This window comes from Pelodiscus sinensis, chromosome 11, assembly GCF_049634645.1.
Source record: "Pelodiscus sinensis isolate JC-2024 chromosome 11, ASM4963464v1, whole genome shotgun sequence".
NCBI classification, from domain to species: domain Eukaryota; kingdom Metazoa; phylum Chordata; order Testudines; family Trionychidae; genus Pelodiscus; species Pelodiscus sinensis.
Genome location: NC_134721.1, coordinates 31,330,943 through 31,358,820, shown reverse-complemented (window position 1 = coordinate 31,358,820; position 27,878 = coordinate 31,330,943). Strand labels below are relative to the sequence as shown.

Genomic DNA, 27,878 nt, shown 5'->3' with positions numbered 1-27,878 from the left:
GTCCCAATGAAATATAATCCTATGTTTTAAAAGGTAGATTTTATAAAATCTTCTCTAGTTGTGGCTTCCCAACTTGAGATACACAGGACTACATTTTCAAAAGTGATGTCTGCAACTTTGAATGTGCATGCTAGATATTGTTATGCACATGAAGACCAGACACGAATAACGAGTCTTTGAACACCCCAAAAATTACACGTGAGAAATTGCAGACACACTTTATGTAGAACTGGTCAAAAAGATTTCTAGTTTCAACATTTTTCAATGAAACACAAAGACCTTTTTTCCAATTATTTCTTCCTCATCTTCCCCACATTCCTTAGTCACTTCTGTTTGGAGACTAGTATGAGATATTTCTAACTGTCCATGTGGTTAACCAGTGGCATAAATTGCTTAAGGAGATGGTGGAAATCTCCATTATTGAAGTTTTTAAGAGTAGCCTAGACCATGTCTTCACTAAACGGAAAATCAATGCTGCTGTGATCAATCTTTTGGAGCTCAATTTATCAGGACTAGTTAAGACTCACTAAATCAAACTCAGAGAGTGCCCCCGTCAGAGGCTGGTACTCCTGCTTCTGCAAGGAATAAGGGAAGCCAACAGAAGCATTTGTTCCCATCAGCCTCCTGCTGTGGGAACAGCGGGGAAAACTTGAAACAAGGTATGTTGACTCCAGCTATGTAATGAATGTAGCTGGAGTTGCATATCTTGAGTCAACCTTCCCTTTTAGTATAGGCCTGGCCTCAGACAAACACCTGTCAGGAATGGTCTAGATAAAAAAAAATTCCTGCCATGAGTGCAGGTACTAGACTAGTTGATCTCTCAAGGTCCTTTCCAGTCCTATGATTCTATTATTTGAAAACTTGGCACACAAAAATTTCAGTGTGCGGTAACAATGGGCAAAAGCATTTTTGGGAAATAGGTACAAGGCTCCCCAATTTCTATTTAAGTCTGCTCTAACTTATTTGAAATATTTCCCCAGAACTAAAGCCTTTCTTTAATGGAGGATGTGGCAAGGAGATAATAATTTACTAAATCAAGGACCTGAGTTAATGGATCACATCATGATTCCATTACACAATTTCTACTTACCATCTTTCGGATGGCTGCATTTGAATGGTTTGCTGCTGTAGAAATGAGCTCCAGCGATTCTGCAATAAAGGTGGCAGCAGTTATACATTATATCAGTTAATAGCACAATTTTTATTTTCCTGAAATGTACATAAGATTTCCTGAGACTGTCCCTCCATCTGCTGTTCACATCACTGAGCCTGCCTACTGCCCTCTGGGGCACCCACCATTCTGTCCTACTGGGCCAGGAACTCTGGTCTCCCTCAGCCAAGGTACAAAGTTAGGACAACAGACCCTCAGCAGAGCAACACACATGCAAACCAGCCCAGCTCTTGGAGGCTTAGTTACAATACTGTTGACAACACACAGGAACACAACCCCAAAAGGAACCCAACCCCCCCAAAAATCTGTCTTACTCTGTATAAAAGTTTTATACAGAGAAACCTTATGAGCTCACCCTCTTTATTAATGAGAGAGATTCACAATGGTTGCTTCCCTGTTTCCCTCAGGTAACAATTATTTATGCTGGGCTTGATAATAAACAAGTGTTTCTATTAAGTATAAAAATAGGATTTAAATGATTGCAAGTAAAAACAAACAGATCAAAATAAGTTATTAAGCTGAAATAAATAAATACACCAGCTAATCCTAATACACTAAGAAACAGGTTACATACGAATTCTTATCCTAACAGTCATTCTAATTATTTCTTTCACAAGCTAGGCAACCACCTAGCTTGGGCCCAATCCTTCCCCCCTGTTCAGTCTTAGATGATTCCAACAGGCATCTTGGGTGGCAAGAAGGGGTCTCTTGGTGTCTGGCCACTCTGCTTTGGTTTGGTTCCCCCCTTCTTTTATATCTCTTTTGCCCAGGGCGAGAATTCTTTGTGTTCAGTTCAAGTAATTCTCACCTTGAGAGGAAAAGTACCAGCACCAAAATGGGTTCTAGCATCAGGTGGCATGGTTACATGTCTTTGTAGGACTAACCACAATCTGGACTTATAGGAAAAATAAAGCCATTCACAAGTCACTGACCTCGTTACTCAACCATTAAGTTCTTAAAGTATCACTAATGGTTTTTATTATAACATCTGAACTAATAAAACAGGTTCCCCCTTAATATTTCTAACTTCACATATAAGAACAATATGTGTACACAAATAGGATATACAGATTCAGCGGATTAAAGCTTTTTAAATGACATACATCACATAAAGCATCTTTGAGCCATGCATATTAATAATCATAAAGCATGAGGGGAGGGGCAGACAGTTCACTTCCACTGCAAAAGACCTGCTGAATACTGCATGTCCCTGAATTAAATGAAGCTTTGTAAGCATTGATACAGAGGATCACATTCGCATGTTTAGCAGGTATGTAAATGAAATTTCATCTTATCCTGCTCTACTTACAAGTCCAGACAAGAAACAAAACAGCACGTAAGGGGCAACAATGACAATTTTAGGAACAATTTACAGTTCACACCATACTCTAGGCATTTCTTGAGATGATTCCAAGCTGTTACAAAATCAGCAAAATTCTTCTTCCCTCCCAATCTTGATATCATATGGCATGAATCCCTAGAAAATACTTACATTTCAGACAAATTGTTTTACTCCATCAAGCCACCACAAATACAATTGAAAGAAGGAATGTTAAAATGCAGGTTATTGGCTAACTGTATAACCACTGAAAAAATTCAGCGGTTACACAGTTACACGCACACTCAGCACGGGGCAGCAGCCATATCCCTAGGAACCAATGTGTGCCAGGAGCCAGCCGCCCCACTCACCACCTCCATCCTGCTCTGCTGTCTCTGATACAAAGGCAGCTGTGCAGGGCATCAGCTGGCTCCCCAGGAATTGAGCCAGGAGCTGCGTCTAGCAGTTTGGATAACTGATAAGCTCATACTACACTCTTACATCCCTAACTGAAAGTCCTGTGTCTCTGGTATAGACTACAGTATTCTGTCATTGCTTATTTGGTGAAGTTGTCCTGATTTCCAGACCAGTGATTTGCATCTAGCACAGCTTCTCTGCAACTTTCCAACAGATAATTCAGTTCAATATGTCTACAAGGGCCTCATGTACTGTCAACAATATTTGAACTTTGAAGTCAAGCCTACACAAAAACATGATTCTTTCCAACAACATGGTCCACATTCACGATGCAGGTCATAGAAGGTACACTTACTTTCAGCATCTTTCCTGTCTGGAGATTCTTCTGGAAGTTTCTTTAGATAATCCTTTAGAAGAAGCTCATAGCGAGGAATTCTCTGCACGGGTTCAAGCATATGATGCTGCAATGTCAAATTCCCACACACATCCTGTTTCTGTAACCCAGAGAAAACAATTATGCAAGGATTATAGTATTTCTTTGTATGTTTGTTTTTAAATTGAAACTGCAATTAAAAAAATCACAATTTCTACCCACGTAAATAAAGGGACATTGTCAATCTAAAAATTAAGTGTTTAATGCAGATAGTTGGCCCTAGCATCTCTACCATAAATTTACATAATTTTACATTCTCCCATTTTTTATAAAAAATTTCTCCTCTCTTGCTGTGTGCAAGACTTTTTGAAAGTCCCTTATTAGAACTTGGTCCTAAATGGAATAAGAAACCATATGGTTAATGCAATAAATACAGGACTACACAAATACCTCTTTTTTTAAATTAGCATTTACTGTTCAAACAGCACAGAGACGGAAAATAAAAGTCAAAATATAAGTCACATATAAGCTTTGAAAGCATAACATAGCAGTCACTGTTTTACTTGACCATGTCTGTGATTGGTTTAAAGACTGAGCATGTAAGCTTCCGATAATCTGGCACCTTTAGGACCCAGGGGGTGCCGGATTATCAAATATGCTGGACCATCGGAAGGGGGGGCTATGAGGGGTCTCGGGTGGAGTGGGGGGGATGCGCCCCTCAGTGCTGCAGGACCAACCCGGCAGCACCCCAGCTGCTCTGCCCCAGACTTCCCCAAGTCAGCCGCTGCTGAAACTGACCAGCAGTTTCACCAGCGGCTGAATCGGGGAAGCCGGGGGCAGAACAGCTCCAATTGTCCGGCTGCCCGGAGCACTTCCAGGTTCCAGATGGTGCTGGACCATCAGGAATGCCGGACCACTGAATGCCGGACCACTGGTGTTTTACTGTACTTTATTAAATGTCCATGTTAGTCTGCATCTGCAAAAACAACAAGGAGTCTTGTGGCACCTTAAAGACAAACAGATTTATTTGGGCATAAGATTTTGTGGGCAAAGACCTGCTTTATCAGATGCATTGGAGTGGAAATTACAGAGATAGGGATATATATCTAGCACGTGAAAAGGGAGTTACCTTATCAAGTGACGAACCAGTATTAACTAGGCCAGGGGCGGCCAACCCATTTAACAAAGAGAGCCAAAACAGCGGCGGAAAAAATGTGAAGGGGGGGCAAGCCCCCCGAGAACAGAATTGTGGAACAAAAACAAAAAAATTGTTAAAAAAAATTTTTTTTAAAAAGGAGGCTGCCCTCCAGGGTGCCATTTTGAAAACTCTGCAACTCTGACTCGGTAAGCACAGGGGAGCTGGGGGCTGGGGACGATTGGGGGGGAGGGACGCGGGAGTGGTTTTGCGAGCCTCTCTTTTGGGGGGCAAGAGCTGCATGCGACTCGCGAGCCGCGGGTTGGCCACGGCTGAACTAGGTCAATTCAGTCAGGGTGGATGTGGCTCACTCCCAACAGCAGATGAGGATATGTGAATACCAAGAAAGGGAAAGTTGCTTTTGCAGAGGGCCTGCCATTCCCAGTGCCTATTCAAACCCAGATTAATCGAGTCAAGTCTGCAAATGAATTGCAGCTCAGTAGTTTCTCTTTGTAGTCTGTTTTTGAAGTGTTTTTGTTGAAGAATGGCCACTTGTAAATCTGTTTCTTAGTGTCCAGGGAGACTGAAGTGTGCTCCTACTGGTTTTCATGTTATATTTCTTGATGTCTGATTTGTGTCCACTTATTCTTTTGCGTAGAGATAGTCAGGTTTGTCCAATGTACATGGCAGAGTACAAGGCATGTACTTTATTAAATGGGTACCTCTAGAGGCACTCATCAGGCCCCAATCATCATGGTATTTATCCCATACCAAGTATTTATATTCATAATATTCATGGTGAGGAAGTATTATGCCTCTTTTATAGTTGGGGAAAATGAGGCATAGAAAGTTTAAGTTAATTGTTCCATGGCACATGGGAAGTTTCTGGAAGAGCCACAAACTTAACCCACAACTACTCAATCCCAGTTCAGTGTCAAAAACATCCTTCCTCTATGGAATTAATACTTCAGCCTAGCTAGTAAAATACATCATTTGCACCAAATTTTGGTCCAGTCACATGTTTTTGTACAAATAATAGCATTGCTTCTATTACCACAATAATTTCTGCACTCTATTCCGCCCCAAAAAAGCACTTGTGTAAAATAGTTCCAACATTTCTCATATATATTACAACTGAAGACATAATGCTGACTTGTCTGATTTTGGGAGATAGTGAAACAAACGTCTGACAGGAAAACATTAGCCATTTTTCCAGTAATTCAAAGATGTAAAAATAATTTGTCACCACGTTCTGAACACTATTGCTGTTTATAGTGGCTGAGGTGAATGTATTATATTTCAGAGTTTTACAGTATAGCACTTCTCAGATGCCACAATTGGGAAGGAAAGAATTAAAGATTCCAGTAAGGATGTGAATGAGCAGTCGACTAGATGATTAACGAATAAGCCTATGCTTATTAGTTAATCTTCTTGACTACTCACATTCCCCCTTCCCCGCTGCCTTTGTATTAGAGAAAGCAATGAGGGGGGAGCAGGAGCTGGGGAGAACCAAGCAGCCTCTATTCATGGGGGTGTGGGCGAGCTCCCTGTGGACAGAGTCTGCTCTGCATCCCGTGGAGCAGCCTCTGTCCACAGCTGGCCCAGCAACCTCTGTCTGTGGGAGCTCAGACCTTCCACAGACAGGGGCTACTGCCACCCTGCACTGCTGCCTTTGTATCAGAGGCAGCACAAGGTGGCAGACAGCCAGTCCACGAGGGGAGCTAGTTTTTACACTGGCTCCCCCCGCAGACCGGCTCCTGCCTGGCACCCCACACTGCTGCCTCTGATACAGAGGCAGCAACATAGGATGGCAGGGGTCTCCCCGGAAGTGGGGCCAGACTGCACTAGCTGCTGGCATCACCCCCAGAGACTAAGTGGGAGCCAGGCTACAGAATGGCAGGGAACCTGTAAATACTATGGGCATGAAAAGCAAACGCTCTATCAGTTAAGACAGCAGAACATACACATTTTCTATGATTTTAGAAAAATCAATGGGCCACTTTGGTCTGCAATGTCAAGTTGGATGCACTTAGTAGGACTGAGCTGCAGAAATTAGCCATAATGGTAACATAGGAATGTATTTACCTTCCAGGCTGCCAAAGTAATCAATCAAGTCTGGTTTTTTGTATGAAAAGAATGTCATGTGTTTATGAGCTCAACTTAATTATTGCTAATGCCTCGACCTGAATAACTATGCCACTCAACAATCTCTAGAGTGTTATTAACAACCTACGTGGGATTTCATAATTAAGCAATAAAACATGAGTGACAGAGCACTTCTGCAGGATTACAGCATATTTCAAGTGATGTTTTGCAAAGCAGGATCAAAGGTCATAGGAATAACCAACAGAACTCACATTAAACCACTGGACATTATCTATAATTGAGGTCCCCCTATGATCTCCATGGAAAGGTAGAGCTAACCTCTGTAGCAAGGATCCTGGGTTCTTTGATATGCTTGCATCAGAGACAGAAATCCTATGGCAGCTTTGTTTAAAATGAAAATGTTGGGTTTCAAATTCATTAAATACGAAAATAAATGCCATCAGTACAGCAGCCCAAATGCTGACATTAAGTCCAAAGTAGTTTATGCTGTGTCGCATGTTCCATTTTTGATAGGCTAATGGCTTTTGCATTGACCATGACAATGAACATCATAAGAGCTAATGGGACAAAGATAAAGGACAAGCTAAAGCTAAAGGTAAAAGGGGGGCAAAGAGGTAGCCGAGATTCATCGAAGACATACTTTGGGCAAATCCTCATGCAACAGACCAGTGCCTACTGACACACCAGTTGGATATCAATCCAGCAAGCTGAACTTCTCTGCTAGAATAATCAGCAGTGAAACAGTTAACAAGAGTTGCCATTTTAGATTACTGACACGGGGCTTCAGAACCGAAGCTCCAGATATAACCCTTGTCTTAAATTTACTTGTCATAAACTCTTCATGGGGCAGCAGAGGATATTCATGATTGCAGATAGCTGCAGGCATGTTTTGTGGGCTCTGATAGCTAATGTGAGCCATTTTTGTGGTTAAACTTGTTTAGTGATGTGACAGAGGAGACATAGAAGAATGTTAGGGAAATACACAACATAAGAACGGCTATATTGGGTTAGACCAAAGGGCTATCTAGTCCAATATCCTGTCTTCCAACAGTGACCAATGCCAGATGCCCCAAAGGAAATGAAGAGAACAGGTAATCATCAACTGATCTATCCCTTGCTGCCCATTCCCAGCTTCTGGTAGAGGCTAGGGACACATTCCTACCCATCCTGGCTAATTATAATTGATGGACCTATCCTCCATGAATGTATTTAGTTCTTTTTTTGAATCCTGTTGTATTCTTGGCCCTCACAATATTCTCTGTCAGGGAGTTCCACAAGTTGACTAATAATTAAGGATATAAAATCCCATTTCATCAGTTAACCGATTAAACATTATGTTTAACTGGTTAAGCACTTTAACAGGGGTGAGTGGGAGGCCAACTAGACTGAAGCTGCCTCTTGCCACAAGTGGGGGCTTTTCTGGCCAGGTGGCACTGCCCTCTGTGAACGACACGGTAGATAGTTCCAGCCAGGCCAGGCCTGCCAAATCGTGGGTGGGGGTTGCTCCAAGATGGCTGAACCGTCCATCACTCACAACGTGCTGCTCTGGCCAGGCTCCAGCCATCCAGAATCACCCCCTGCCCATGGCACCAGGCCCACCACACATCCCTACTGACTATGTACTATGTGAAAAAATATTTCCTTTTGTTTGTTTTAAACTAGCTACCTATTAATTTCATTTGGTGATCCCTGGTTCTTGTATTATGAGAAGGAGTAAATAACACTTGCTTATTTGCTTTCAATATACCATTTTATCTCCTGGCTGCAGGAAATAAGATAAATAACGAGTTACAGTGGGACTTCCATATTCTTGAGAAAGGAATTTTTGGCCTGATGCAAACTGAACTGTCTTGGACAAAAGTGAATTATAATAACACTGTTCTCTTTTAAAGGGAAAACGGATTTTAGATCAAAATGCAAAGACCAGTTGTGCATTTTTCTGAAGAACTGAATTGAGAAGGTTTGGAGAGTTGGGGCAAAGTGGAAGGTGATCTAAGAGAGTCTTCTGGCACATGCAGAAAGACTCAGGGAACCCTGCAAGGATGACATAGTAGAGCTCTTGGGATTTGTCTCCACTCCTGAATGGACTGATGTGGCAGTGATCAATCCACCATGGGTCAATTTAGAAAGTCTATTGAAGACCCACTAAATCAACTTCTAATCGCTCGCTAGTAAACAAGAAGAATAAAGGGAGGTGAGGGAGAGTTTCTCCCGTTGACCCTGTGTGGTAGAGACCACGCAGTAAGAAGATGTAAGCTACGTCAATTTGAGTCACGCTACTAACATAACTCAAATTGCACAGCTTAGATCGATTTTTCCCTGTAGCATAGACATACCCTGAGATAAATCGTATAAGCAATGCTCCATTTGGGGCGCATGAATCAATATCTCAAATTTCAGCCAAAAGGAGCACGTAGCTCAGACCCCAGTCAGAATTCTCTCTGCCTTTCTTACTCTCCAGTGGCTCCAGGAAGGAGCTTCTGACTGACACTGGTAGCCAGCTTTGGGTCTTAAGAGCACTTTTCTTGCAGTGCACTGAGAGAATTACGGATTCATGGTGGCTGGCCCAACCCTACCACAAGGACAATCCCTGTATTTCAGGCATGCCTGCTGTGGCCTTTCCTCTGTGTGCAAAGATGAGGCATTAACCTTCTTCTTGCTAATCACTGTTCTTTGCAAAAAACAGTGGATACTCTCCCTGCACCTGCAAACATGCTGGGTTTTCAGCTACATTTCTAAATTGTCTGATTCTGGCCTCAAGCAAAGAGAGGGAGAAGAAGAAAAAGGAAAAAGAATCACAAAGCACACTGATGTGAGCAGAAAGGCTTCCACTGTTTATTTTCATTACAAAATGAAAGTTGTAGGTAAGTCATTTTCCTGAAAAATTGTTAGCCCAAACAAGAGCACTGTGCTACAACATAAGCACCAGAAAATTAAAGGACTAGAAATACAAATGAAACTAAATGCTCTATTTTCATCTTCCAAGGAGAATGAGGTGTCCATTCCAAACAAGCAAAGGAAAGTGAAATATGTATTAGGCTATTAATTTTTCACTTTAAAATTAGTGTTTTATTAATAAGAAGATAAAGGAATTCTTAAAAGATTATATAATGTGTGTAGTGACAGTATTTCCTCCCATCCTATTCCTTTTTTGCGTCAGGACAAACTCACTGTTATGCTTTTACAATAATCAAGGAGATACGTTCAGTGGTTTTAGAATCTCTGTAAACAAAAGGAATAAAAGTGAGCAACTTGGCATTACTGCCATGGCTTAACGAGTATCCCCAAATTCTGTTCAAGAAATATTTCACCTGTATAATGATATATGTCGTGCAGAAGAAGAAAGAATTGTTATTATATTTCAGCACTACATGAAATTTACCCAGAAACCCATCCACTGTGGAATGCTAGAGCTGGGGAAAAAAATATGAAGTCCTATCAAGCTGGAGATGTACTCAAAGGAAGGACTTTATACCTGCACGTTTTGAACAACATCTTTAAATGGAGATGATCGCTGCATCCATGTGTTTACCATGTCCATTGCTCTGTCAAAGTTCTTCACATATTCTCCATACATCTTCAGAAACGGAGCCAGTTTTTGAAGGATGTCTCCCAATCGTGGATTGGTATTCCTATTGCAAAGAAGGCAGGTAAACATGTCTTCAAATTCACACTTTTACAGGAGCTTGCTCACTCACTCAACTCCCTCCTTCCCTCCCCTAACGCCTCTTCAAACCAATTTTAGCTCTGGGGTAAAAAGGGACTATTCCTTTTTGACCTACAGGCACCACATTCACACTTAGATTAAGGCTGAATTTAGATCTATAAAACTTTGTTAAGAGAAAAATCTATACCTAGGTCCAATAAGAAAAGTAATTTGTCAAAAATAGCCTACACTTTTTTCACAGTGATTTTTTTTCCACACAGCAAAAGATTTGAAGAGCAAAGAGTCATGTAGTTAAATCTAGGCACTCCACCTAAGTTACTTTAGGATGTAGGAAGGTCATAGAAGCTCAGTAATAAATGAAGAACTTCCTTTATAAGTACAAACAACAAAGGAAACAGACTATCCTGAATTAATACTCCCTTTGTGTTTCAGTCTTCTCAGAAGGCAGAGCCTAGGAAGTGAGGCCTGGGAGCAAAAGTGGATCTGCATCTCAGTATGTACTTAGGTCTCATTAAAAAAAGATTCTATTTAGGAGCAAGAAGATGGTGTTATCCCTTATCTGTGCATTTCCATTCCTATTTCTGACTGCAAAAGGGAAGGCATAATTACAATAATTGTTAACTGTCTCAAACATTACAATGTTGGAAAAGGGCTGGGTTGGAAGCCAGCAGATTTGGCTTCTATTTAGGGTGGCCATTTGTCTTCTTTTATAGAGGACAATCCTGCATTTTGCTACTCTATTTTCTGTCTTCTATTGATCCAAAATAGGATGCCTCTATGTCCTCTGTTTTTCTCTTGAGACCAGAGGTGAAAGTAAGCTGATGTACCTCAGTGCAGCATTCTGGCAAGAAACCACCAGTTGGCTGTGGTGCTTGGTTGCAGCTGCTCCCAGACAGGCTGGCCTCCCAGGACTCTCCAAGTAGGCTGCCTTGCTAAGCAACAGGTAGCCAAGGATATGGAAGGGGCTGGCTGGGGCTGCTCTGGTCCCACCCAGTGCCCTTTTGGGCATGCAGGAAAGGGGCTGCAGCTACACAAACCAGGTCTTCTTCCTCCTCCTCTGACTATCAGAGTGTGAGGGGAAAGAGCTCAGTTTGTAGCTTCTTCTCACTCCTGGCTGCCGAGGGGAGATCAGAGGAGGAATGCAACAGACTGTCAACTTTCCCCTTGCTTCCTGAGAGTCAGACAAAGAAGAGCAGCAGAAACCTGGTATGTGTGGCTGCAGCTCACCCCCACGCTCCCAAAATGGTGCTCTTGCTCCTTTGCACTCCCTCAACATCCCCAGACCTGGGCTTCACCACCTGAACTCCCATATCCTCCTGCCTTGGGCGCCCTACACACTAAATGCAACTGTCCTTTATTCTTGAGGTACCTTGGTGGCCACACTAGTTCTATTTCAGTCCTTTGTGACCAGGTGTGACAGGATGGCCCAAGCCCTGAGACCTCCTGCTGGAGGCTTTGTGGTCCTGCCATACCTCACCCCAAAAGACAATAGAGAAGTCCTCCAGGCAGTCAAGAGTGGCAACAGAAGAAGCAGCCAGTCAGGGGCCAGGAAGTCCCTATAAAAGGAGCTGCAGCATCTGACAGCAGTCAGTGTCTCTGGAGATCTGAAGGTGTGCAGACCGGGAGACTGGCTGCCTAAGAGAGTGGCAGCGCTACAGACAGCCCCATGTGAAGAGTACTGGAGGCTGCTGGTCTGTGATGGGACTTTGAGATAAAGGCCTAAAGTAAAGGTGAGGATGCTATTTCAAAGATAGGACACCGTGGGGACACCACTCTTTCTCAGAGCAAGGAACAGACTTGAAGAGACATGACAGAGGACACCGAGAGGTATCCCTGTGAAATGTGTACCCCAGAAGGGATTGGTCAGATCCACATGGGGTGACTCAGTCGGGGGACTAAGGTTATGAACAGAAGAGAGTGCAGGCACATGCACTCAACCAGAAAGGGCGCTCACGAGACGTGAGTGCCATCCTATTATACCACAGCAAGTCACATACTCTAAGCTTTAGTTTTCCTGTCTATAACAACCCTTACCAACCTCATATGGGTCTTATATGGCATAAGCATGGTGACATCTTTAGCTAAGTGTAAATATTAGCAATCCTAAGTGGAAAGCCTAGAACTGAGAAATTTAGGCTGGGATTTTCAAAGGAGTCCAAGGGAGCAGAATGCACAAACTTCCATGAAGATGGGTGTCTAACCATCTTAGACGTCTTTCCAAATGTCAGCTCTAACTTAGTTTCTATTCACTTTCAAAGCTTGTCTAGATGCTTACGCATTGTGGAATGATTTTTTATTAAAATTAGATTTATAGTTAAGTTTAATATAGTCAACTTAGTTTTTAAAGAAATGACCTGATCAAATCAAACCTTAGCTATAGTACACAAAATGCTATTCCATTATAGGAGTGTGCTAGCATTCCAGTGTAGATATATATGTTGATATTTTCTACTGCCTGTCTCAATGCCTTACAGAATAACTTCTGGGCCAAAATAATTAAAAATAGTAAGTGACTTAGCTCTTACGGTATAGTGGAAATGCTATCAAGGAGAACATCTCTTGCAATGTTTTGGACCAATAAAGCACTCTGATACAAAGGCAAACCTAAATAAAAAAAATATTGTATTCTGGCATGTTTTCAGAAAAGGCATGATGACCTACTGTATTATTAAGGAAACAGTAAATTATTGTGTAATTAAAACTTGTTGTAAAACTAGGCTGATTACCTAAATGCCTACAAACTGAATACTTATTTGTAAACAAAAAAATTGGTTTACCTACCACTCTTGTGTAATTCTTGTTTGGAGTTCAGGCAGGAGAAATTGTCCATGGAAGCGATAGATAGAGGAAATATTTGAAAAGATGCCAGTTATCACTTCACCTGGAACACCTGCTTCTGACAATTTAGTGCAAAAAACCTGCATGGAGGAAAAAAGGCATTACCAGTTACTGAACATAAATCTAATACCTGGCATTTTGTTACGAACAGGATTATATAAAAAATGACTAATGTGCTTTAGTATAGGAACTCTCATTCTGTATTTTGGAGTGTTCTTTTTTTCTGAGAAGCTACATTGTAAGTCATACATTTAGATGAATAATATGCTAAACAAGACCATTCTCATTCAGATGAGGAGGTTCCATACATTTAGACTTAAAACTAGTTTTGTTATTTCTGTAATGGGAAAGCAAATTGAAAAAAAGCAGATTTTTTTTCCCTCCTCATCTTCATCAGGTCCAGGACAAAAGTACATGAAAAATAAAAGGCACTCCCTAGATTTTCCTAAAGTCTGGAAATAGATCTCCTCATCCAAAGCAAACCACTCAAATTTCCATAGAGATCTTTAGTCTGGGAGACAGAATGGAAAGTGCTCTATACAAATAATTGCTTCCCTATCTGCACTCATAACAAGAAGACAGTTTTCATTTTTAAGAAATGCAGCACACCTTGCTTGCCACCGTGACTCACCATTTTTATTCTTTCTTCCACATTCATATATTGCACAACTGCTTTTGTGACAACCATGATCCAGATACCCCAGTGAAAGAAGAAAAGACTCAAACCTCCAAAAGGGAGCAGTCAAACCAGCTTACTGCATACTGTATGATTGTGGTATTAAAAAAAATTGAGCATGTTCTTTCACGAAAGCCTGTGGTAGAACATGCAGGCCTTTACAAGACATGTATAAAGACTGTGGTTATGAATTCACGTATTTGTGTATATAGGAAACTGTGCTCATAATCTATGGTGTAGCGTCTCTTCTACTTCATAATGAGGTAGTCGGGAGCAGCCAGATAGGGATGGGCTGCTTCCCCAATCAGATAATACTAGCTCCTTGCATCTAGCATTGTTCAACCCAGGAAAAAAACATCAAGGAAAAATCAAAGTAAAAAGAAAACAACTTGAAACTGAAAAGAAAACCCCAGGCTTTGAAAACTAGGAAAAGAGGGAAATTTCCCTCACTCTGAATATCTATAGAGACTAAAGAAAAACAAAACCCATAAACACAAACCTGCAAGTCTTTCTCAAATGGAAGGGGTCTAAAGTAAAGTCTATTCAGAAACCTCGGGACAGCTTCTAAGTGAAAAGCTGTTGTGAAATGTTGGCTCCCCTCCCCCCAGAGAAGAAGTCATGCTGGGAGATATGCTGAGAAACTGTTCCAAGGCAATATAACTCATATTCAGAAAGGGACTTTATCTGAATATAGTTTTTTGTCTGATTTGTTGCCCTTTATATTTAACTTCTGTCTAACTTGCGTGTATGGACTCCCTTGTTATTTCATCTCTGAGTCTGTGGTTTTCTACTAAACAAACCTTTTGTTTATTTTTACCCCATGCAGGTCTCTGTTGTGCAAACTGCATGGAAGGGTATGTGCCAAAGTGAGCTAATAACATGGGGCTGGTTTCACACAGGAAGAGACGTCAGAGTGTCTGGTAGTGAAGAACTCGTGAAGGATGGGGAGACTCAGAGGACTGCTGAAATCAGCATGCAAGGAGTAACTTGGGAAGTGGAAGCCAGGATAAGACATTAGGTGGGTTACTAGTATCAGGGCTATGAGCCATAGCAGCACAACATTAAGGCACACTAGGGATACAAGGCTTGAGGTGACAGAACCTCTTACTGATCTGGGCAGTCCCCAAAACATTACAGTACTACAGACAGTAGGATCAACTTTCCTAAACAATTCTATCTTCTGACCCTTTTCAACACACAAAGGCACATAAGATCTGCAGTATCATTGTTCCAGTTTTACCTTTACTCCCCAAAGGAAGGTAAATTAAAGAGAGTGCTGAGGTGAAAAATCTGGAGACATAAAAGGGCTGATTCTGCTGAAATGATACAGGCCCAACTTCTACTGACAAAGCTCACTGGAGCCACAAAGCAGTCACAGGTTGCCTTGATTTCCTTTCAGTGTCTGTTCATGAAAGTAACTGCTTCCTCCTTGTGGTCCCTACAGGGTGGGTAGCTGAGTTGATTCTTCCACATTCCATAAGGCCTGCTCTGCTTGTAAAATGATGTAGTTGCTGCTTAGAATCATAGAATACCAGAACTGGAAGGGACCTCGAGAGGTCATCAAATCTACTCCCCTGCCCTCATGGTAAGACCAAGCACCACAGATCATCCCCAATAGATGTCTATCTAACCTTCTCTTAAATATCTTCAGTGATGGAGATTCTACAACCTCCCTCTGCAATTTATTCCAGTGTTTAACCACCCTGACAGGAAGCTTTTCCCAATGTTCAACCTAAGCTTCTCTTTTCTGCATTTTAAGCCCAATTCTTCTTGTCCTATCATCAGAGGTTAAGGAGAATAGTTTTTCTCCCTCCTCTTGCAACAAACTTTTAGGTACTTGAAAGCTATTATCATGTCCCCTCTCAATCGTCTCTTTTCCAAACTAAACAAGCCCAGTTCTTTCAGTCTTCTCTCATAGGTCAAGCTTTCTAGACCTTTAATCATTTTGTTGCTCTTCTCTGGGCTCTTTTCAATTTCTCCACATCTTGCCTGAAATGTAGTGCCCAAAATTGGACACAATACTCCAGTTGAGGCCTAATCAGCACAGAGTAGAGTGGAAGAATGACTTCTCATGTCTTCTTCACGCCACTCCTGCTAATGCATCCCAGAACCAGGTTTGCTTTTTTTGCAACTGTGTCACACTGTTGACTCATATTTAGCTTGTGGTCCACTATGACCCCTTTCTGAAGTATTCCTTCCTAGACAGTCACTTCCCATTTTGTAAATGTTAAACCAATTGTTCCTTCCTAAGTGGAGTACTTTGCATTTGTCCTTATTGAACTTCATACTGTTTACCTCAGGCCATTTCTCCAATTTGTCCAGATCATTTTGAATTATGACCCTATTCTCCAAAGTGTTGGGAAATGTAAAAATTAATAGGGGTCTGGAACGGCTATACATTAGTGCTAAGGGGTCCAGCCAGAGCAGGCATTGCACTTTAAGCATGTTTTTTTCCCCTTCGTCCTTGCAGCCTAGAAAGATAGTTGCACTGAACAGTGTCTTTGTTTTGTCTTCTCACTTGCTCTGTAAAAATACTTTCAGAGTCAGAGCTCTTTTCCCCATCCCTGTAAGCTGCTGATTGAGACTGTATGTAATGCCAATTCAACTAAAAACCAGTAAACAACAAACAGGGGCAGGTATAATTGTATTAATCACCTGCTTATTAATATTCATTGCGTGGAAGTTAACTTTGCTAAATAAGGGTTCATGGAAAGTAGTGACATAGACATGTGAATTAACATACTAAAGCAGTGACATGTGAATTAACATACTAAAATGAATAAAGGAGTATAACTCATGCCAAATCATTTCCACTTGGAATGCTGTGTTGGGGTCCGAGGTAAACATGCATTGGCAATAAAGTGGTTCGCTTACCCCATTCGCTCCTAGGACACCTGTTTCTTCTTCAAAGCAACCACTCCCAGTTTGGTACCATCTGCAAGCTTTACCAGTTTACTCTCTATGCCATTATCTAAATAATTGATGAAGATATTGACCAGAACCAGTCCTAAAGCTGATCCCTGTGCAACCTCGCTTGTTACACCCTTTCAGCATACCTGTGAACCAATGGTAACTACTCTCTGGCTACATTTACACTACATGCTTCTTACGCAAGAAGCCTTTTGCGCAAGAGTTTTTGCGCAAAAACTTTTTGTGCAAGAGCATGTCCACACATCAAAGCACATCACAAACGCAATGTGCTTTTGCACAAGAGTGTCCACACTGCATGGACACTTTTATGCAAGAAAGCTCTGATGGCCATTCACAGAATGGCCATCAGAGCACCTGTGCTTTTTCTGGAGCATTCACACTTGCCGCCACACACTGAAGCATCCACACTTGCCTTTTTGTGCAAGAACTCTTGCGCAAAAGGGAGTTATGCCTCAAAAAAGGAGGTTTATCTACGGTGGAAAAAGCCCTCTGTTCTGCCATTTAACTCTTGATTTCCTTGTGCAAAAGCACATTTGAGGTGTGGACGCTCCACGGGTTTTTGCGCAAAAACCTTGCAGTATAGACATAGCCTCTGAGAACAGTTATCCATCCTGTTATGTGCTCACCTTATAATAGCTTCATTTACATTGTATTTCCATGGTTTACTGTTAAGGTCATGCGAGACTGTATCAAATGCTTTACTCAACTCTAGGCATACAACATCTACTGCTTCCCCATTAGCCACAAGGCTTGTTATCCTATCAAAGAGAGCTATCGTGTTGCTTTGACATGATCTGTTATTTACAAATCTATGCTGACTATTACTTATCACCTTCCAGATGTTTGCAGATTAGATCTCTTCTCCACCACCATTTTCTTCTTCTTCAACTAACATCTGCTGACTTGTCTCCAATAAGCTGACCGCCTCTTTCCATCAGCAAAACCAGTTTTGATTCTTGGCAACCAGCTTCTCTACCATGTGCACTTACCAGGCTTTGTGCACAGCCACTCAACTGGAGACCAACATGCATGCAATACCTGGTGGCTGAGTTGCACATGATATAGAAGCTGTCCATCTGGAACCCTGTGTTGGAAATACCAGCCAATGTAATAATACTGAAAGCCAAGGGAAAAGGAAATGGGAATGGGACTGATGGCTGGAGAGGAAGAAAAGTCTTATAGTAAGCAACCTGTTAAGAAATGGCAATATGATAACTGCGTTTTAGCAACACTTTCCATGACTTGGCCATGATTTTATACGCAAGGTACTAAGCCAACTCTCAACCCTACTTATAATTTTGACCTACATTTTATTTGCCTTACTAAAATAATCTGAAATGTAGGACTTTTTCAGTAACAGAAGTACAAAGCAATCACCTCCCCATTTATCTGAAGAAATCTGTTTTGTGTATTGAAAATGAAGCATAACTTGATCGAAGCATAACTTGATCAAAGCAGAATTACCTGGTCCAGCAGATGCAGTCTTTTAACATAAGCCTCTTCTGTATGGAGCAGTTCGTTTGCAATGTTGAACAGTTTTTGCGGCTCTGTACACTAAAAAAGAATTACAAACTGAGTGATCCAAGAATTAGTATAAACCCTGTTTTCAAACATTTTATTTCCCAAGACTTGCTACCCTTAATTCATCCATGGTGTCACTTCTGAAATGAATTAAATCATCCCATGCGTTTCTAATCAAAGGATCTGTATGCTGCTAGTGCATTTTCAAGGTGATTTTCTAAAACCTAATTAATGTGCAATGTCTGCCTGCGATAGTACTTCAGCTCTCTAGAATTCGCTAGAAATGATAAATACCCAAAAATAGAAAAAGAAAATCCTCAAATTTAGTTTTCAACCCTTTATGATACTAGTACATTAATCTGGTGACTAATATGCTAGACTCAGCTAGACATCACTTTACTTTATATGCATTTTTAAATGCAAGAGCTATGACTACAGAGCACAGAAGCTAGAATTAGAAAATGCTAGAAGTCTAAAAAATGCTAGAAGTAAAAAAAATAAGATGGATGAACTAGAGTGCCTCATGTTAAAGGAGGATACTGATATAATAGGCATCACAGAAACCTGGTAGAGTGAGGACAATCAATGGGACACAGTCATTCCGGGGTACAAAATATATCGGAAGGACAGAACTGGTCGTGCGGGTGGGGGAGTGGCACTATATGTGAAAGAAAATTTAGAATCAAATGAAGTCAAAATCTTAAATGAATCAACGTGTTCCATAAAATCGCTATGGATAGTAATTCCCTGTTCTAATAAGAATATAGCAGTAGGGATCTATTATCGACCACATGACCAGGACGGTAATAGTGACTATGAAATGCTAAGGGAGATTAGAGAGGCTATCAAAATAAAGAACTCAATAATAGTGGGGAATTTCAACTATCCCCATATTGACTGGGTACATGTTACCTCAGGACAAGATGCAGATACAAAATTTCTTGATACCTTAAACGAATGCTTCTTGGAGCAGCTGGTACAGGAACCCACAAGGGGAGAGGAAATTCTCGATTTAGTCCTGAGTGGTGCGCAGGATCTGGTCCAAGAAGTAACTATAACAGGACCACTTGGAAATAGTGACCATAATATAATAACATTTAACATTCCTGTGGTGGGAAGAACACCTCAGCAGCCCAACACTGTGGCATTTAATTTCAAAAAGGGGAACTATGCAAAAATGAGGAAGTTAGTTAAACAGAAATTAAAAGGTACAGTGACTAAAGTAAAATCCCTGAAAGCTGCATGGACACTTTCAAAGACACCACAGTAGAAGCCCAACTTAAATTAAAAAACATAGAAGAACTAAAAAAGAGCCGCCGTGGCTTAACTACCAAGTAAAAGAAGCAGTGAGAGATTAAAAAAAATCTTTTAAAAAGTGGAAGTCAAATCCTAGTGAGATAAATAGTAAGGAGCATAAACAATGCCAAATTAAGTGTAAAAAGAAAGTGTAATAAGAAAAGCTAAAAAGGAGTTTGAAGAACAGCTAGCCAAAAACTCCAAAGGTAATAACAAAATGTTTTTTAAGTACATCAAAAGCAGGAAGCCTGCTAAGCAACCAGCGGGGCCCCTGGACAATCGAGATACAAAAGGAGCATTTAAAGATGATAAAGTCATTGAGGAGAAACTAAATGAATTATTTGTTTCAGTCTTCACGGCTGAGGATGTTAGGGAGATTCCCAAACCTGACCTGTCCTTTGTAGGTGACAAATCTGAGGACTTGTCTCACATTGAAGTGTCATTAGAAGAGGTTTTGGAATTAATTGATAAACAAGTCACTGGGACTGGATGACATTCACCCAAGATAAACTAGGCAAATGTAACTTAGATAGGGCCACGATACGGTGGGTGCATAATTGGCTGGATAACCGTAGTCAGAGAGTTGTTGTTAACGGTGCTAAATCCTGCTGGAAAGGGATAACAAGTGGAGTTCCGCAAGGGTCTGTTTTGGGACCCGTACTGTTCAATATCTTCATCAATGATGTAGATATTGGGATAGAGAGTACGCTTATTAAGTTTGCAGATGATACCAAACTGGGTGGGATTGCAACTTCTTTGGAGGATAGGGACATAATTCAAAATGACCTTAGCAAGTTAGAGAAATGGTCAGAGGTAAACAGGATGAGGTTTAATAAAGAGAAATGCAAAGTGCTCCACTTAGGAAGGAACAATCAGTTCGATACATACAAGATGGGAAGCGACTGTCTAGGAAGGAGCATGGCAGAAAGGGATCTAGGGGTTATAGTGGACCACAAGTTGAATATGAGTCAACAGTGTGATGCTGTTGCAAAAAAAGCAAATATGATTCTAGGTTGTATCAACAGGTGTGTTGTAAGCAAAACTCGTGAAGTCATTCTGCCGCTCTACTCTGCACTGGTTAGGCCTCAGCTGGAGTACTGTGTCCAGTTCTGGGTGCCACATTTCAAGAAAGATGTGGAGAAATTGGAAAGGGTACAGAGAAGAGCGACAAGAATGATTAAAGGTTTAGAGAACATGACCTATGAAGCCAGGCTTCATGAACTGGGCTTGTTTAGTTTGGAAAAAAGAAGATTAAGGGGGGACATGATAGCGGTTTTCAAATATCTAAAAGGGTGTCACAAGGAGGAAGGAGAAAATTTGTTCTTCTTGGTTTCTGAGGACAGGACAAGGAGTAATGGGCTTAAAGTGCAGCAGGGGAGGTTTAGATTGAACATTAGGAAAAAATTCCTAACTGTCAGGGTGGTCAAATATTGGAATAAATTGCCAAGGGAGGTGGTGGAATCTCCCTCTCTGGAGATATTTAAGAACAGGTTAGATAGGCATCTGTCAGGGATGGTGTAGACGGAGCTTGGTCCTGCCTTGAGGGCGGGGGGCTGGACTCGATAACCTCTTGAGGTCCCTTCCAGTCCTATTATTCTATGATTCTAAGAGTTCTGAAAGAACTCAAATGTGAAATTGCAGAACTATTAACTATAGTTTGTAACCTATCCTTTAAATCGGCTTCTGTACCCAATGAATGGAAGATAGCTAATGTAATGCCAATATTTAAAAAGGGCTCTAGAGGCAATCCCGGCTATTACAGACCAGTAAGTCTAACATCAGTACCAGGCAAATTAGTTGAAACAATGGTAAAGAATAAAATTGTCAGACACACAGAAGAACATAATTTGTTGGGCAAAAGTCAACATGGTTTTTGTAAAGGGAAATCATGTCTTACTAATCTATTAGAGTTCTTTTAAGGGGTCAACAAACACGTGGACAAGGGGGGATCCAGTACATATAGTGTACTTAGATTTCCAGAAAGCCTTTGACAAGGTCCTTCACCAACGGCTCTTACGTAAATTAAGTTGTCATGGGATAGAGGGAAGATCCTTTCATGGACAGAAAACTGGTTAAAAGACAGGAAACAAAGAGAAAGGAATAAATGGTAAATTTTCAGAATGGAGAGGGGTAACTAATGGTGTTCCCCAAGGGTCAATCCTAGGACCAATCCTATTCAACATATTCATAAATGATCTGGAAAAAGGGGTAAACAGTGAGGTGGCAAAGTTTGCAGACGATACTAAACTGCTCAAGGCAGTTAAGACCAAAGCAGACTGTAAAGAACTTCAAAAAGATCTCACCAAACTAAGTGACTGAGCAACAAAATGGCAAATGAAATTTAACGTGGATAAATGTAAAGTAATGCACATTGGCAGGGCTCAACAAATTATGCAAAATCCTACTTGCCAGACAAAAAAGGGACTCGCCAACCCCCCCCCCCCCACCCATCGTGCAGGCACGCACCACCAGAGAACGGGACGACCAGGATGGCATGTTTGTTTCGTCAGTTATCATGGCCGCGGTTATCGTGGTTTGTCATTCTTTGACGTTTTGATGAGGTCTCAAAAACTTCAGTGAAAGATACAACAGTATTTTCATAGGCATGCACAGCACATTTCATTAGGGTGTGCACACAAAGAATTTTTTTTAAATGTACTCTTTGACCCCCCATTAGCCACACCCCTGACCCCTGTAAACCATGCCACTGACCCCCATTAGCCACATCCCCTGACTTCCATTAGTCACGCCTCTGGAGGTAACACTCTCGGGGCAAGATGGACACATGACCAGAAGTAAAAGGTGTCATGTGACCCCCCCCCCCCAAGGACTTTTCCCGCCGTCCTCCTACCAATAGGGATTAGTTTGGCCCCCACCAAACCCCCCTCATGCAACTCTCCTGCAATTGCATTAACCCACTGTGTGTGATGTTAACTCGGGGGTGGAGAGGCTGGGAGAAGTGTTCCTCTAAGGGTATGTCTACACTGCCACCCTAGTTCAAACTAGGGTGGCTAATGTAGGCATTCGAACTTGCAAATGAAGCCCGGGATTTAAATATCTTGGGCTTCATTTGTATGGTCCCGGGCGGGCACCATTTTTAAATGCCCGTAGTTCGAACTACCTGCCCGCAGCTACATGCAGCACAGATTAGGTAGTTCGAATTAAAGCTCCTAATTTGAACTACCGTTAAATCTCCTTGCAGGAGGAATAACGGTAGTTCGAATTAGGAGCATTAATTCGAACTACCTTGTCCGTGCTGTGTGTAGCCGCAGGCAGGTAGTTCACACCATGGGCATTTAAAAATGGCGCCCACCCGGGAACATGCAAATGAAGCCCGGGATATTTAAATCCCAGGTTTCATTTGCAAGCTCGAATGCCTACATTAGCTACCCTAGTTCGAACTACGGTGGCAGTGTAGACATACCCTAAGAGTTTCCTCCCATGAGCAAAATAAATTTTGTGTTGTGCACCAGTACTGAGTTCATGTGGCTTGTTTGGATGTGCCAAGTTATTAATAAATATCTTTTAAACCTCTTCCTTTTCCCTCTGCTGCCATGTCTCCTCCCCTTGCTCCATCAGCTCCCCTAATGCCTGCTGCCCCCGCAACCCCTCACCCTCCTCTGCTGTCCTGACTCCTGCCCTTCTCACTGCCCTCTGCCTTCCTGAGACCTGCCCCCCTCCACCAGTCCTTCTCTCGCCCCCCGTGTCCACACCTCCAGTAGCCACACTCTGGTCATGTGAGCTACCCCTCCTCATCCCCTCTCCTAACACCTCCCTCTACATGCCTGCCCTTCCTCTCTCCTTTGGTCCCTCCCCTGCAGGTGTCTGCCCTTCTGCTTCACCCCCATAATCCGTTGGCACTTGCACTCTCCTGGTGCCTCGTCCTTCCCTCACTGCCCCTACCCCCTTTGCCCTTTTTTCCCCTGATGCCCACCCCCTCACCACCCTCTGCCCCCATTCCCCTCATGCACCTTTGTCCTCACATATGCCTTGCTCCATCCCTGCCTTCTTCATGCCCACCCCTTCTTTCAAGCCTTCTCCCAGCACCTCCTCCTTCCCCCCCCAGCACCCAATGCCCTTACCCTCTCCTCTCCCAGCATCACCCTGTCCCCCTCCCACTGTCACCTCCCCTCCTGCCCTTTTCCTCATTATCTCCATTTGTCCCCCTGGCATTTGTCTCTCCTGCACCCTGTCCCTTGGTGCCTTCCCCTTTCTTCTCCTGACCTGCCCACCTCCCCGCCCCTCCCCTCAGCACAAGCCTCTTCCCCCTATTTTTCCCCCTTCCTTTCCCCTTCCCTACCTGGCTTCTGCCTTCTAATTTGCGGGGCGGCTGGAGCCTTTTTGAATCCGGTGGTCACGGCCATGACATCACAATGCTACATCACGCCAGCGTCCTGGCGTCTACCGGCTTCCCGCCCTCTGGCTCGTGCCCCGCCTCCTCGTGCTGGAGCTGCATGCAGGCAGCCTGGCGCTGAGAATCGCCACATTTCCCCCCCCAGTGTTCCACTCCTCCGCCCGGCCGGCTGATCAGATGGGGTCGCGCCACCCGTAGTGCGGGCTTCGGCCAGCCTGTCACAACGGCCCACTGGGCCCGTCTGCCTCTGCACTCGCCAGCTGGTAAAATCCACTTGCCACAGGCGAGCAGGCGAGCCTATCTGTCAAGTCCTGAACATTGGGAAAAATAATCCCAACTATACATAAAATATGATGGGGGCTAATTTAGCTACAACTAATCAGGAAAGATCTTGAAATCATTGTGGATAGTTCTCTGAAGATGTCCAGTGTGCAGCGGCAGTCAAAAAAGCAAACAGGATGTTCGGAATCATTAAAAAAGGGATAGAAAATGAGACGGATAATATTATATAAATCCATGGTATGCCCACATCTAGAATACTGAATACAGATGTGGCCTCCTCATCTCAAAAAAGATATACTGGCATTAGAAAAGGTTCAGAGAAGGGCAACTAAAATGATTAGGGGTTTGGAATGGGTCCCATATGAGGCGAGATTAAAGAGACTGGGAATTTTCAGCTTTGAAAAGAAGAGACTAAGGGGGGGATATGATAGAGGTCTATAAAATCATGAGTGGTGTGGAGAAAGTGAATAAGGAAAGGTTATTTACGTGTTCCCATAATATAAGAACTAGGGGCCACCAAATGAAATTAATAGGCAGCAGGTTTAAAACAAATAAAAGTAAGTTCTTCTTCACACAGCGCTAAGTCAATCTGTTGAACTCCTTGCCTGAGGAGGCTGTGAAAGCAAGGACTATAACAGAGTTTAAAAGAGAACTAGATAAATTCATAGAGGTTAAGTTTATTAATGACTATTAGCCAGGATGGGTAAGGAATGGTGTCCTCAGCCTCTGTTTGTCAGAGGGTGGAGATGGATGACAGGAGAAAGATCGCTTGCTCATTACCTGTTTGATTCACTCCCTCTGGGGCACCTGGCATTGGCCACTGTTGGCTGGATGGACCTTTTGTCTGACGCAGTATGGCCGTTCTTATGTTGTAAAAGATTCCTTGAGTCATCTAGTCCACTCCCTTCCCAGTACAGTATGTTTCTAATGCATAGTTTTAAATGAATAAAGATGCTGCTACTATTTCTACTACTTCTCTTGAGAGGTTCTTACACTTGCTGTTAGTAAATTCTCCCTGATATTCAGACTAAATCTTTTCTTATTCTCATCCCATTATTCCTAGTCCTATTCTACCAAAGTATTTCTCTACCTTGCTTTGTTTTTTCATCATTCAAGTACTTGACATTGATTATAACATTCTGATATCAGCCTTAGTTTAGGCTTAGACTATAGCAGTTCAATCATTTTAGTGCTTAAAGTTCATTGAATCAGCATGCTGCAAACTAAAATTTATCCTACTGACAAATCTGTTAATGTCCATCAACAATTAGTAAAAATTTTAAATGTAAAATGTTTGCTTATAAAAAAATATTTTCCCTTTCCCTCTAACGGTCCCTTTAGAAAATATACAAGGTCTTTAATTTAGCAAGTTGCCTTGTAAATATAGATAAACTTGAAGTTTTGGTACTAGCTTCTGTGTTTAGTATTAAAATTATTAAACTATTAATGATCTAGGAAATGGATGAGCAAAAAGGGGGCAAAATATGCACAAATAAATTATGTAGGTTAGTCAAGGCTAGATGACAGAGGAACTCCAGAAAGACCTCTATGATTGAGCAATGGCACGGAGATGAGAAATTCAAGATGATGCAATATTTTGAAGGAATAATCTAAACTATGCATCTAGAGTGTTGGATTCTAAAGTAACTGAAAGGAAAAACGTGGGTTTCACTGGGGCAACTTAATGAAAACATCTGCTCAGTTTGGAGTGGTGATTTTAAAAAAAGCCAAACAATGGAGTGATTACAGTGAGAGGAAAAATACTGAATATCTTAGAAAGTCTTTATATAACTGAATGGTGCAGCATTTCATCCATTTTTTATCATCATATTCAAAATACATAAAAAAGAAGTGACCAGAGACAAGTGTCAAAAATAATTAGAAGCATGAAAAGATTTCTGTTAAGGAGATACCAAAATGACTGGACTATGGAGAGAGGAAATAAATAAGAGGGGACATGACAGGGGGTACTTACACAGTGTAGAAAAGGTAAATAAATTTTTCCTATGTACTATGCATTGCAATGTGTTGTGAGCAATGGAATAATTTATGGTATAGTTGCTCTGTGAAGTAAGCTTTTATTCCAACCCTCCTAATATTAAAATCATAGGATATGTCTAGACTACATGCCTCTGCTAACAAAATTAGATTACCCGACATAGTCAATGAATTGGGGATTTAAATATCATTAAATCATAACATAAAAATGGCCACCGTGCTGTGCCGGCTCAGCTGATCGTCGGCACACCGCAGCAGTCCAGACGCGGATCAGTCGACAGAGAATGCCTTTGTTGACCACTCCTGTAAACCACATCTTGACTGATCCACATCTTGACTGCTGCACTGTGTGACAATCAGCTGAGCGGCCATTTTTATTTTAATGAAGTGGGGGATATTTAAATCCCTGCTTCATTGACTATGTCGGGTAGTCTAATTTACATGCCTCTGTTGGCAGAGGCATGTAGTCTAGACATCCCCATAGAGTGTGAAGCAAACTGAAATAATGAATTGTTTAAAAACTTCTTGCACCCTGTGCACTTCTACACAGAATAGATACTGATCTTTGTACCTAATGTTTACAGCAGAGATGGGGATCCTCAGGCCCAGGGAACTGGATACAGTCCCGGTTTGCCTGGATCTGGTTCCCAAGGCTCAGCCCCCCACCCCCAGCATTGGGGAGTCAGTGCTGGCTCTCCAGCCCCTCCCCCTGCTGCCTCACTGCAGGACTGGAGCACACAAAATATATTAGCCTGGACCCCTCCCCCCCCCAGGCTCTGGTGTGCCAGGGGAATGTGGGGAGTGTCTTTCTCCTCAGCTGGGGGCAGGGGCAGCCCATCCATATAGGTGAACTAGGCGGTCGCCTAGGGTGCCAAGTTAAATGGGGGCACTAGATGGTGGCGCAATATCATTGAAGGGTTTGGAGGTGGGGGCTCCAATTGCATGGTTTGCCTAGGGCGCCAGTTGCTGGCACCTGGTCTAGGGCCGCCCCTGACTAGGGGCCAGGTCAGTAAGAGTTGATTGTGGGTTTTGTTTTGGGGTTTTTTGCCTCTCACTGGTGTGTGGCCCCCAATTGATTTTTCTCTGGGGTCAGCGGTTCCAAACCCAAAAAAGCTTCTCCCCCCTGTTTTATATCAATAAGACACCAATGTTCTCATAACCTTTGAATTTGCAATGGAGAAATTAAAAAACACATTACTTTATACCAAAGTATCTCTGTGGTCATTCAAGTTGCAAAGAATGGATAGATCTCTTGATGGGGAGGAAGTTAGTTATATGAGTGTTTCTAAAGGCATGGAGTTTAACCTGCTTTAACTTGATCACCAAGCCAGCCATTAAATCTTTTCATTTGTTTGAAATATGAAAAGAATTAGTTTCAACTAAATATATTACTTCTCAAAAGTAAAGCTTTATATAGCGGAGTTGCTTTTAACCTTCTGGGCCTCACCATCTGTAACGTAGTTTACATTTCCAAAAACATGCTGACATTTATTTAAATACCAAACAATTCTACAGCAGCAATTCCTGGTGGTGGCAGAAATATGTGCATTTAAGTGGATGTATTTTTCAACCATTTCTCTTTATGGCCACCCTGTAAATTTTAAATGAATGTTTGGTTGGTAATTTTTTAACTAGCATAACCTTTGACAAATTCCAGTCCTACTGTTGCAGCCTTCTGCAGTTTGAATAATCAAAGATCTGAATGTCTGATTCTACCAAGATTGAGCCATATTTAACTCTATGATTAATGTTCTTGGAGTAAAGTATTGATCAATGTGGGTATAGTTACAGAATC

General features: G+C 42.0%; 1 protein-coding gene across 4 annotated transcripts in view; it reads right to left on the bottom strand.

The window, feature by feature from the left end:
• Positions 1 to 27,878, bottom strand: part of FGD3 (FYVE, RhoGEF and PH domain containing 3) — a 204,074-nt gene that overhangs the window by 41,391 nt on the left and 134,805 nt on the right. For all 4 annotated transcript variants that reach the window (XM_075938919.1, XM_075938920.1, XM_025188018.2 and 1 more), the window contains 5 exons: positions 18,097 to 18,186; positions 12,969 to 13,105; positions 9,996 to 10,152; positions 3,262 to 3,400; positions 1,091 to 1,149 (listed from right to left, as the gene is read on the bottom strand). In XM_075938919.1, the coding sequence (XP_075795034.1) occupies positions 1,091 to 1,149; positions 3,262 to 3,400; positions 9,996 to 10,152; positions 12,969 to 13,105; positions 18,097 to 18,186 (582 nt within the window). The remainder of the gene's footprint in view (positions 1 to 1,090; positions 1,150 to 3,261; positions 3,401 to 9,995; positions 10,153 to 12,968; positions 13,106 to 18,096; positions 18,187 to 27,878) is intronic.